The sequence below is a fragment of the Anarhichas minor genome, unplaced genomic scaffold (genome assembly GCF_050575085.1).
Source record: "Anarhichas minor isolate MPS153535 unplaced genomic scaffold, ASM5057508v1 ptg000136l, whole genome shotgun sequence".
Taxonomy (NCBI): Eukaryota; Metazoa; Chordata; class Actinopteri; order Perciformes; family Anarhichadidae; genus Anarhichas; species Anarhichas minor.
Genome location: NW_027466582.1, coordinates 10,221,545 through 10,234,838, shown reverse-complemented (window position 1 = coordinate 10,234,838; position 13,294 = coordinate 10,221,545). Strand labels below are relative to the sequence as shown.

The 13,294-nt window shown below is 44.5% G+C and overlaps 1 protein-coding gene across 2 annotated transcripts in view; it reads left to right on the top strand.

Annotated features, from left to right (window-relative positions):
• lpgat1 (lysophosphatidylglycerol acyltransferase 1) overlaps window positions 1–13,294 on the top strand; it is a 30,913-nt gene that overhangs the window by 14,690 nt on the left and 2,929 nt on the right. The window contains exons 5-7 of one of the 2 annotated variants that reach the window (XM_076083608.1): window positions 1,385–1,664; window positions 5,770–5,896; window positions 12,510–12,616. In XM_076083608.1, coding sequence (XP_075939723.1) covers window positions 1,385–1,664; window positions 5,770–5,896; window positions 12,510–12,616 — 514 coding nt within the window. Of the gene's footprint in view, window positions 1–1,384; window positions 1,665–5,769; window positions 5,897–8,867; window positions 9,815–12,509; window positions 12,617–13,294 lie in introns of those variants that run through there. The other variant, XM_076083609.1, reaches the window with a different exon arrangement.

The window sequence follows — 13,294 nt, the reverse complement described above, 5'->3', positions numbered from 1 at the left end:
TAAATGAAGTTGAATCTGCACACAGATAATATATCTCGTTAGTGTGCAGTTTTTTTGTCAGCTTGTCCCTCATCTAAAGTTAAATGCAGCTGTGTCACTACGAGACATCTGGAGTCACAGGAATGTCACAATGATGACATTTAACTTATCATGCAAAAAACACACATTGAATTTGGAGAATAAATTCTGATATTGCTCAGCCCTACTTTCTGTATGTAGGAATACATCAGTTTGTGTACATTTGATGTACTTAGATGTTACCTTTCTGTGGGGCTAAACAGGACTTGTTGGCATCAGCTCCTAAAGGGCAAAGATTTAAAACATAGATTTAAATAACAGCACTGCTAATGTTGTGTGTGTGCCCGCACACCCCTCTCACACGTTTTGAGCTGCAAAAACACCACAGCCATGGAAAGGGGGAATTACTGGGTTTTTTTAGGTCATGGAAATGCTTTGCCGTGGAATTTGACATCTGGCTCTGTGCCGAGGGTGAAGCACCCCGAGCCCGCTCACGGACAGACAGACAGACAGACGGACGGGCGGGCCGGAGTGGAAGGCCGTTAGCGGGCCGGGCCACTTCTGCCATCTCCCCCCTCTGTGATCCCCTCTGGCATCCTTGTGTGTGCATTCTTGACATCCTTCCCCCACAATACTTCACGTCCACCCAGCATCTGGCCCCGCCTCCCAAGCATCTGCTGTCCACTCGGGCTGTAGCATCACTATGCACGAGCACAACACAGCAGGCTTTGATGGCCCGAGCACACGTACTTGTTGCACACGTCTGTTAATGGACTTATTCTACTTCAAATTAGACGCATTCCTCAAATTAGTGATTCATGTAGTTTTTTATTTAATTAAAGGATGTAGAAAGCTGATTCCATGTTTATATTCTGAATATAGCAGCTGTTGACATTTTTCTGGTTACATTTCAGCCACCTAGTTAGACAGAATCCTCACTGGAGTCAAGTAAAACTGGTACAGTAAGGTAATACTAAGTGTGAGTGCATATTTATTTACACATATGATGAATAGATGGTTCAAAAATCCCTGCTGTGTTCAGTTAAACACACCCGTGTTTGTGCATAGAAACAGTGCTCATGAGAAACAACCTCAAGGAATTTCCTTTTTATTTGAAATGAAACTACACACACAACAAGCGCTGCTATCCATAACCCATAATAATTCATGTTGGTGTAGTATTCCTTAATTAATGTGCTATTTAGGATTTTTGGGAATGCATATATTGAAAAGAACGCTCACTGTGTATGCTCACATGTGGCTGCATGTGTGCTCACATGACACATGCAGAGTCCAGCCCCTTTTTTTTCAAACTATAATTGCTTGTATTGTGCATTTTCTCAACGTCTTTCTGTTGTTCCCACAGGGTAAAGCTTACCGAGACAAGCAGCTGATTTACCTGAAAGATCACCTAGAGAAATACTACCACAGCCGCGACAGGAAGTGGATAGTGCTGTTCCCGGAGGGCGGCTTCCTGCGCAAGCGGCGGGAAACCAGCCAGCTGTTCGCCAAGAAGCATTCTCTCCCCCACTTGACCCACGTCACGTTGCCTCGTCTCGGGGCCACGCAAGTTATCCTAAAAACCCTGTCCGCCCAGCAGGAGAACGGCAGCGTGGGCAACGAAACTGGGACCCCTAACCAGACGGGTAACTAGCCCACATTCAACCTTTTCTGATCAGATTTTGTTTTTTTTACTGGAATATTTGTGGGATCTATTTGGATCTATGAAGTTTGTTATTTGGGCTGGGTTTTACGACCGTAACATGTTTTTTAGTATGTTTCTCGGCCCTTTTATGTCTTGATTGGAGAGTAAGAAGTAGATACAGGTGGCGAATTACATGCAACACTTCCTCAGCTGTACATGATTTTGATTGCGTTGTTCCTTGAAGCCCGAGGCCACCAGGGTGCCCCTCTTCCCTCAAAATGAACCTTCAGTAATGTTTCAGTCTCGTGTTCATCTCAGCCTCTCATCGCATCTTAAAATGAGACAACACTGCACGCTAGCTCTCTTTGCTTTGAGGTGATTTTTCATTTTCAAATTGTCATGATTCTGCAAAAAACGGACTGATTTATTGTTGTTTTTGAAGGCCGTGGATCTGAACTGTTAAATGGATTATGAGTATTTTGTGTTAAGACACTTGATTCACTAAACACAAGTGAGCTTTGGATTGAACTTGGAGGTGTTCTTTGAAGTTGCGGGATTTTTTTTTTCCACATTGATTGAATGTTCTGGATAAATGATATATTTTGTCTTCCTTTACTACAGTCTGTGAACTGTAGCTCATGGCAGAATGTGATCATATGTTGGCTTGAAGGCCACGGACGGAGCATGTTTCAAACATGAAGCATTAAATCATTGCCTCTGTTCTCTGGGAGTCCTGTTTTAAATCATAGGGGAAGTAACGGGTGAGATGCAGAGAGGTGCGAGGAATTGCATCAAAGTCCCTGAAACCCCGCTGGTTATTTTGCAGGAGAGTCATTTCTCCGTCTAGACACCAGCCCCAATTACAGCCAGTGAGCAGGAAGATAACTCTACAATTATTTTTGATGTTTTTTTACACTTTTTTTTAACTGAAAGGTCTTCACTTACTACCTTGGCAGGAACAATATTTTTCCACCAATAATGCTCATGGTTTAACTCAGCAACAGGATCCAGATGGCACGGTAAACCCACTTCTTGGAACCGTCCCCAGCAAACAGCACCGCGTTCAAACGGCCGTAAACACACAGATGCAATGAGTCCACCCAGCGGTCTCTGCTGGCTTTGGTTCAAAATCCATTTCAAGGATGTGCTGTGTTAATAGTGATTTGGAGAGACTTTGGGCCGGCACTATTGAGAACGTGGCTCAGGGACTTTAGCCTTCCACAAGTCTGCTAACGCAGCTCTGTGTCCGACGGCCTCAGCACTAACGGCAAGAGGCTGTCTGTTCATCCCTCTGCTGGACGGACTGTCAAACCAAAGGAGTGTTTCTTAATCAGCTGTCGTAAAAACGGAGATAAAGACGAGAACTGCTTTATTTATGGGCTAAAGTTTATGCTGTGTGTGTGCAAGTTTTTGTATTGGCTTTTCTGCAAATTTAGCACGAAGACGGTACAAAGTCACTAACGACAGCAGATGTTTTGTTTATAACCTCGGGCACGAAGGGGATTTTAAAAACATTTTTAGCGTTTTAGTGGTGTCACAATATATATTTCCCTGCTTTGGTGTAGTTCCAGTTCATACCCCAGTTCTTCCTTTCTCTCCTCGTGTCCTTTGGTCTCTTCCAGCCGCTCAGGAGGAGATGAAGCTGGTTGCTGCAGTAGAGCTCGTCCTTCTACTTGAATCTAGCTAATGGCATTAAAACCTAGGGCACTATACTGTGTGTGTGTGTGTGTGTGTGTGTGTGTGTGTGTGTGTGTGTGTGTGTGTGTGTGTGTGTGTGTGTGTGTGTGTGTGTGTGTGTGTGTGTGTGTGTGTGTGTGTGTGTGTGTGTGTGTGTGTGTGTGTGCCTGGCTGATGAAAGACACGGCTCTGTCTGCCTCTGATGCTCTGCGGAGGTGCCCAGAGCTTGCTGACTCACTCAAGAGACAAATGGGCCACTTGGAGGAAATAGGATTTGATGTAAATGTGTGTGTCGCTGTGCATCAGCCGCGCAATGTCAACTGGGCTACATTCAGCGCTCGGTGCAGATACGAGGCACACGGGTCACTAGTCACCAGTGAAGCCTGCAGAAAGTCTCCGTGTGCAGCTCAGACCGATGAGGTTTCATGTGTTTATAAAACTGTGTTTGCAGCTGGCAGGTTTGCAAAGTCCGTCGCTGTGAGTCATTTAGGGTGGGAACGGAGCTCCGTGTGACCCAAAGGTAAATGTGTTTTGATGGCGCCAACCAATCGGAGGCCGTTTCTGTCCACGTTTAGTCAGTGGGAGGGGACATGTGTGGGTTTCAAGTGTTGTAATTGGCCCGCGGAGTGGCCTGATGGGGAGCCAGATATCTGCCGTGTGTTTCCTTCCTCTTAACTGTTTACAGAAGGACAGGGCCTCTCTGATGCCATTTTTAATTACCGCGGCTGCTGTTATTACAGTATTGTTTGTCACAGCACACGGGGCACCAGCGATACCTTGGCTCGGGGCCCCGTTCGTTGGCTCACAGGAGACGATGGCTGCCTTTCAACACACTTGGACAGACCTCTAGATCCAATTAACCATGCAGGGATAGGTGGTAGGTATCCTTGGTATTGGAGGGAATGGCTATCGAGTCACAGTAACAGTGATATACATGACTTCTAGCTGGTTGTTGTTGTTGTTGTAACCAGTATAATACTAAGTGAACCAAGGTGTGCATTCATTCAAAGGACTTGTGTCATTCATACCCTCACTTTGCATGCTGGTGATCAGTATAAGAAGTAGTAGAGACCACCTTGCTGTTGCTGCTGGTAAAAATACATAACAAGTAGCTAACGGTAATAAACAATTACTTCTGATGTTGTATTAGGAACACATCAGCCTCAGGCCGCTAGCTTGGTTAGCATTGTATTGTGAATCTGTGATATAATAGATTTTCTGGAAGATCAATTAGGAAACGCGTGTAAACATCCAATATGATCACAAAGCCTTATAAAGTCTTGCTCATCGATTTGCAACAAAACGCTGAATGCACTCAGAGTTATGAAAGGCGTGGCTATCACAGTATAAACATGGCAAAGTCATTACGATAGACCGTTATATTCTCTCATAGTCTCACTCTATAACTGACAGTTTTGCTGCTGTTGACTTGGATAGGTTGTGATGTTAACTTGGCAAAGGAGTTGTAAGAATGTAGCTCCGCTCTGTCACACGGTTTGTTTACCTCTAGTAAAGACGTTGTGCTCAGAGAGGGAGGCGTTCGCTGCTCAGTGACAGCAGCCTGTGACGTTAGCCGGGCTGTTAAATATGCACGGCTTCACATCGACCTCGCTTTAGATCTGTCCGTGGCGTCTGAGGCCGCTGGTGTTTACTCCTTTTACATTTGACGAGCTAGTTCAGCTTAACGGAACACGCCGGCGTTTCGTTAATGCACTTGTTTGCCGTCAAAGCCCACAGTCGGGTGTTAAGGGTGTTTCATACCTGCGCGTTCAGCACAAAGACAGATCTGGGATTTGCTTAGAATAGATCAGCTCTCATGCTTGATGCGAGGGGAAACGTGTAGCTTCTGCCGAAAGTAAAGAAATATGGCTTTCAGCAGCTTTATGTTGGTGGATCGGCTCTCGTTTGTTTTCTCTCCACTCCCAATAGTCACACACATTGACACACTGAAGTAATGCCAACCTTAAGCAAGAGGTTTAATGTAGAGAAAATACAACATATATGTTTGTGTTTACATGCAGGTGACCCTGCTTAGTGTGTATAAATACACACACACATTCCCTCTGGTCAACCTTCGTCCTTCTGTCTTCTTTCTTTCTTTTCCTTCTGTCGTCTTCTCTTTCTCACCCTGCCACTAGGCTTTAATTTGATTTGTTTTGTGGTAATTTATTGGTATGATAACATGACATAAAGGATTAGCTTTTGAGGTGAAAATGATTCTGTTGCTGTGACTGCCCGCCACTCTTCTTAAGCTGGATGACCAGGGTTCATCGAAGGGCCGCTGAATCTCTCCCAGCCGTGTGTCCTTCCCCCTCAGAGCCTCGTTGGCTGAGGCTAAACGAGAAGGCTCTCACCGTGTGGATTATTTGAGTATGCCGTCCTTAGAATGTGTCCTAACTTCCCGTATTTGTGTTTTCCTACCATGGCAGGTAATAAACGTAAAGGCCTGCAGTGGGTCGTAGATGTGACCATAGCTTACCCCAAAGCCAGACCCATGGACATCCAGACCTGGATCTTTGGCTACAGACCTCCTACAATCACGCATGTACACTACAGGTAAGAATAAAATGTACATTTCATCATATGAGGAATGTATACGACCAGAGAGTCGCACCCCAGGTCGATAACAGAGCTACACTTTGGTACACAGAGACTCTTAGTGTGACTGACATTAGCAGCATTCACTTGTTTTGATGGAGAGCTTTAGGTTCATTCGCCCACTGATAACACAAGTTCACTACAGACGAACGCACCTTGCATACCTCGTGAGTCAGCAGAACACGCCTGACTTTAAAGGCTCCCCGTGGAGTTTCAGACATCTAGTAGCGCCTTGAAGCTGCTTTTCTACGACTTGTTTTATCTCCTGCACTCGCGGGACATTTCTAAGCACTGAATGTGACTGATTATTGTGTTTGAGGCAAAGCACGCATAGGAGAAAGTAGTTGGTGATATTGCAGTGTTTTAAAGTACACGTTGGCTTGAAATGTAACAATAAGGGGGGGGAAAAGAAAAAAATCAGGTTGTAATACAAAGTAAACACACAGCCCATCCTGATATTCTGTTGCCAAGAATATCACTTCTCTAATACAGCGAATGCCTTTGCCCCTCCACATTGTCCTGCCATGTCCTCCAGGTTCCCCTCTGTTGCTAATCCACACCACTCGAGGATACGATGGAGGTGGGCCAGGATTCGATTTTCTGTAGGCTCTGCTCAGGATAAACGTGGCCCTCTGTGCATTGTCTTGACAGGCTAGATCATAAGTGATGTGACTGAACTCAAGCAGCAGTCATCTTGACCAGCCTCCTGTCTAAAGCTTGTGTGTGTGTTCACCTCTGTGTGCAGGGTGTAAAAGGGCAAAGTTAAAGATTAAAGATTTATGATCTCTGGTTTCCTGGCTCCTCTCTTGAGGCGTCTCCTCCCGCGTGGGCTAAAGCTAAGCACTCATTAAGTCTAATTAGAAGAGCAGAGGATGCACTGGTCCCACCCACTTTTTAATCAGCCATTGACACAATCAGCTTCCCTCGCTCGCTCAGCAGCTCTGCGGGGCGGGGGGGACGGACAGGGAGGCACCCGACCAAGCTGAAGGCCCAGCTGTTCCTGTTACAAGTGTGCAAAGTGTGAAAAACGAAAACGAGGATTCCCTGTCTCACTGTGTGTTTGAGTGTGTCACGCCTCCTCATCCCCTTCTATTGTTGTTTCTATTACGATAACCTCTGAAGTCATCGTGTTGTCACAAAACATTCCGAAAAGAGAAACCTCACATGCAGCTTCAGGGCAGCGACGACGAGCAGAGTGTCAGCTGCCGGCTCTTATTGATGATTCAGCGTGTTGAATCTGCAGCTGGCATACTGTGTGTATTACAGCTCCCTGATTGGATGTTCAGCTCTGCAAATCGGTGACTTCATCCATTTAGTGAGGCGTCTCCTTTTTTTTTTATTTGTCTTCTTCTTTTGTTGTTCTGCATGCAGAAGAAGACCGTTTCACCAGATTTGCATTATCATGAAAATGGTTGGCTAGTTTAATCTTTGTTAGATGCTTGGTCTTTTGGTCTTTTTGTTGTTTTTAATACTGACTAGCTATCCTTTACTGGGCTGCATACATCACTGCTGCACCTCGACTTCAAACGGGCCACTGAGAATTTGAGCAATATTTTAGATGAATCCACGTGTTTTTAAAAAAAATACTTCCACCTCCCTCCTCCTCTCGCTGCCTCCACACCTCAGCCCCGCCCTCCCTCTCTCGCCGTGTCTCCTGCCCTCCCTCCACATAATCTCAGCCTTCCAGATCGCGGCATCATAAGCCCTCTGTGAATGGCAGATGGGAGAGCTAGGTGGGTGTATAGAGGCAGAGCGAGGGCAGTAGTGGGTGTTAAATATGTTGAAATGCTTTTCTTTTAAAGGCACCATCTCCCCTCTCTTTCTCTTTCTTTTGTCCTGCTCTGTGCGTTTCTCAAAGCTGCTGTTTGAAAATATCTAAAAGGTGATTTATTGTGTCTTGAGTGTGCCTGGTCATCACACGGATGCTTTCTAGCTGCACACCTGCCTTTCTCTCCGAGACGCGGCACGAGTTACCGCTTTAAGATATCGGAGGCAGATCTTTGTAAAAAGGTTGCAGGTTAATCGTTACTAGATGTAAATCTGATGCGACATTTCCTACTTTTCTTTACTTTTTTAACTTTTTTTTTTTTTTTCAATCAAACTTCTGCATATGCAGGTTATGAGAATAGCAAATGCATCTTTTCCATCAAGAAACTCTTAGGTCGGTTAGTTGTGTTTTTGTGTAACATTGGTGTTTTTAAAGGATTTGTTCTGATTCTCCCAAAGAGAGAAAATGAATGTGTAGACGATACAGTTTGTGTCCTACTTCTTTACTCTGAAACCGACTTCAAACATGCTCGCTCATAAAGATCAGGGTGCGCTGACATCTGTGTGGCGATAAAGTCAGCACAGGTCATGTCGTCCACGTCTCTGACGGTGGTTTTATGGCCGCCTCGGTCTGACCTCTGCACTGATAAGAGGTCGATGCTCTCGTGCTAAGCCGTTGTTAACCTTCACACCCTCCACGCGGTCACAGGGACCAGGTGAGAGGGTGCTACAGATCAGGAGATCACTTTCTTAGTAAAATGGGGTTTAGTTGCAGTTAAGCTGTTGAATTTAATATCTCGTGGGCGGTCTGCTTTCACACTACACCATTTCCCATTCAGTTGTTTACTTTATGATCAGCCGTCCGGCTACATCCGCTTGTTTCACTCTCTTAAAGTAAACTTCCGTTTTAGCCACTGATGTGACATCACAGAGGCATCAGTGGATTATATATTATTTTAAATAAAGTGTTTCTGTTGTTGTTACTCCAAAACACCTGATGACAACCGAACACTAGTGCACATGTAACATCTTTGTGTGAGCGGAGGCTGCTGTCGGTTGTTTCTAACCATAATGAAAATGTTTACCAGTCACCACAAATGCTGCGACAGCTCATTAAAAGCTTCTCTTTTTCTTTTTTCTTTTTTTACATCTGTCTGTGAAGTCATGTCCAAACTATCTCCTGGAACATGGACAGCTTTGAGCCAGAGAAGAAGCAGATTAAGGACTAAATGGAGCAATGAACAAGTGGGCTCCCACCGTCTTATAACTTTTCTCCAATTGCAGATGAAGGTTCGGCTTTCTGCAAGCAAGAGCCCATAAGAGCGCTCAAAAGACCTCAAAAGTACAATTATACAAGGAAAGCACCATCATAATTGATCCAGTGTAGCACAAATCCAATAAAACCGTTATGTATTCTTTATCATACTTTGTTTATTCTTTGCTTAATCATTGCTTTAGCTGGTAAAACTGACCCTGTTGCCCCAGGAGGATTGAGAGAAAGAACTCAAAGGCAGCAGTTTGGGATTTGGAGCTTCATTGCACATAGATGAGGACTGTTATCTTAACTAGAAAGAGACGGAGCGGGATAGGAGGCTCGTTTCTCCCCGAGCAACACCGGCTGTTAACTTCAATATTCACCTTTTGCCACATTCTGCCCGAGAGCAGGCCTCCCAGGGCACCTCTTTGTTTCTCAAGATCTCACAGCAAGAGAGATTTAGGGACGCATAGAGTCCCCAAACAATGACCAGACTCTTCCAGCTAATTAAATTAGCTTCCCAGGCCAGTTAGGATGGGACATAATATCTTAAGAATAAGAGCTTTACAGAAGCTAAATGGTTCAAACAAGGCAGTAAGTCTGGAGGATCAAAAGTGTCTGATTTGCCCCCTTCATAACCTGAATTTCAGAAATGTTATCACTTGTCCGTGGAACTATATTTTAATAGTCGTCATCTGTCAAACTCTATATATGTTCCAGAAAATGTAGCGCAGGTTCTCACTGGGGCTGGACGGTGGAGCGACTTTGATGGTATATCGATATATGTATTCAAACGAGATATCGGATGAGACGATACAGTTTATATCAATAAAGTTTGATGTTGCGTTTCATAACCCGTTTGTATCTCTCCTCCTCTCTCAGTGCAGCGGTAGTAAATGTACAGTTTAGGTTTCAGTTTGTATATGAATGAAAAACCCTGCGTTACCTCATGTTCATCAAGGTCTGGTCTTTAACTCTGAAACTGGCTGCATTATATTGTTAAATGTATTGAATCAAAGCAGTCCTCAAAGTGAAAGCTACGTTTCAGACAAACTATTGTCATGTGTTATGATTTGTGTTTTAATTAAAAAGTGCCGCTGACATCTCACACGTGACTTTGACTTTCAGCCTAAAAACACGGTGATCTTTGGTCCGTATCGACCAGTCCCAGCACACACGTGGCGAGAGTCCGATTAATGGTTATTTACAGAAGACGCTGCAGCCGTCTGCGTGTCTGCCACGGTGTCCGGTCAACAAGCCGGCCGCTGCCAAGTGGGTCAGGGTGGAAATGAGAGTGCTGCCACGGCCCCGCGCCAACACATCACCAGATCCCACCACCGCCACCACCACCACTACTGCCAGGCTTGTGCTCACTGCAGCTTCTCAAATGTGAGGATTTGATTACAGTTACTTGTCGCCCTAATCAGAAATAACCCACACGACTGGAGCGAGACGTGCGCTATTGGTAGCCACCTGAATGTAGAGCGTCGGGGAGATTGAGAACTGAATCGGCAGCAGTTGACCTCAACTCGACGCCAAAAGATCATGAACAGCTGTAGGAAAGCTCTGTGGCGGCCACCTACGACCCAAATCCCTCACTGATCAAACCTCCTGATAATTGTCCCACGCCGGCTCCTGTACTCCTCTGACGGCATCACGGAGCGATCGGTTTACATTTACAGGACTTTGGCAGGCTTCCTCAGCTGGAGCTGGTGTGAAACGCTCTCTAGGCTCGCATGTGTTACATTTAGGAATTCATTCATTTAGTGACTTGTATTTAATGACAACAACACCTTCTCCAATCACTGCTGGGAAGAAACAATTGTAATTTTCACTCTTAATTTATACTCTTAATAATGGGAACTACATGTGCAGCCGAAAACAACAAATTACCACCAATCGGCAAACAGGAAAACAATGCTTTTATTGTTCTAGTGGTGGCTTGCTTGGTTCATACTTTGTTTTACTTGCTACTTTGTGTCCACATATTATCGTATCAGTGTTACTTTTAAGGGGCATTATTGGGGTCTATTGTTCTCAGCCTCTTTCTGAATGCGGTTTCTCCTTTCTGGTGCTTTAAGGATCCATCAGTGCTAGTGGTTGGTTCCTATGGCATGAAAGACACCCGATATCCACAGACTCAGTGGGAGAAACGTTGTGGAACGTCTTGCTTTCACCTGTAATCAGCCTGTCAGGTGGCCACAGCAGCGTAGCTCCAGTTTTGGGAAGCCAGATCCACTCACTTATCCTCAAAAAGTCAGCGTTGGTAGAACTTTAAATAGGTGGATGTTAGTCCGTTTTTATCTTTATATTTAACACGTATATTTAACACTTTATATTTAACATATATATATATATATATATATATATATTGATCACTTCAGTGATCAATACTGGAACACGTGTCACTACCCTCTTACAGAAGCTCTCCTCATAGGCACAGATGATCTGTTATGGTTGATATTATCCAGGCGGGGATGTTGAGGAGCTGCTGGTCTGAGGCAGGAGACTGTAACCTCTGTTTTGAAGGTGACCAGGAGCTGCTCTGTGTGCAGCCTACTGGGGACCCCTTCTGGCTGGAGACCAGACTTCATCAGCACTGGCTTGTAAAAGTGACCCTTCATTATTTTCACAATGTCAACCGGTGCATCAGTCATTGTGTTTCAGCCTGCTGGAGATGTTTCATTTGAGGAATAAACAGCTAGTGGAGGTCGACGATTAGATGTCAGCTTCTCAAATATAAGGATTTGCTTGTTTCTTTCATCTTCTATAGCAGTAAAGTGAATATTTTTGGGGGTTTGGGCTGTTGATTGGACAATACCTAACTTTGAGAATGAACAAATACGAGGTGTGAGCTCGAAGGGATCAGATGAGAACATTTCTCCAGTACGCCGTGCTTTATTCACCAAGTGTTTTTGGTTATCTTGTCTTCGACAGGGTGATGTCTGAGGCTGTTTCTGGTTTCCTTATGTACACCGTTCATTCATCGATCATGTCACTGATTAATCACCATGGATGCCGAGAAAACAAAATGATCACCCCACTCTTGTTAAATACTTTTTTTTTTTTTTACGAAATATAATTTCTCGTAGTGGATACAAACAATTAAGTAAAAATACAAAAAATGTCATATTTTCAAGATATTTTCTTGCAAATTAAATCTTGTAGTGGAGTATCAATTTTTCTTAATACGGGATTTTTCAAACCTTTTTCTTTTCCCACACACCAAAGTATTTTGTGGAGCTCCACGACTTGTCCGTCTCCTGTCAGGACCTCCTCAGCACTGGTGTCTCTCTGATGAGCCTGCCAGCTATTTAATATCCACGAAACATGCTGAAGCTTCAGTAAACACACCGACGGCTGTAATAGATTCCAGCTTTAATCAGTCTGCTCCGCTCAGGGACCCTGGCTGACGCCCTGAGTTTGGACAGCAGCATCCACGACAGATCAATGCAGACCGTTTGTGCCGAGTGAGACTCGGGTAATTCTTTCTTTTTTTTTTTGGTCTATGTTTCATCTCTCTCTCTCTCCCTGTCTGTCTCTGTTCAGGATGTACCCAATAAAAGAGGTTCCCGTGGAGGCGAAGGCCCTGACTGACTGGCTGTATCAGAGGTTTGTGGAGAAAGAAGAGTTGCTGACCCACTTCTACGGCACAGGTCTGTCTCACCATGTCAGGTTGTTAAAGTTGAACTGAAGTCTGAATTCTCCTCAATTTTACATACAAGACATATAAACTATAACGAAACAGCAGCTATGGTGCATATCTTTTCTATTTTTGAAAAGAGGCTGACTGTTTACATGCACAAACTATTTATTTATCCATTACGGTAACTAGTGTGGAGTGCAGAGCAAAGTTTTTGCTGAGCAGGCATATGGAGATGCAAAGCCAAAAGATGTGATTCCCAGCATGCATGACCAAGAAACTGTTTCTTCAGGAAACCCCTGATTGTGGAAAGCAGGTTTCTTGTCACATGAAGTTACTTCTGCGTTATAGAGACGGCAGTCTGTAACTTGTCATTAGCATCCATCTCCTAAGTGCTGTGTTCGTCACACGCTATGCAAAGAGAGGTTCTACTGTAGCTGGCGTTGGCCGTCTCTCATGGGTCCAGATGTAGCGGCTGCAAATGATGAGACTGTCAAAACTCCCAGCAGCAGTAGTCCTGTAACCTCAGTACTCCATACGTTACTCTGTGGATCACATCACAACATGGAGTAATGCCACGTTCACAGCGTATCATTTCGACACTGGCTAAAATTCAGACTTTAAATCACAACATCTTGGTTGAACAAATTTTAAGAAATATGCACGTGAGCAAAATTGTGACCCGTGCGTA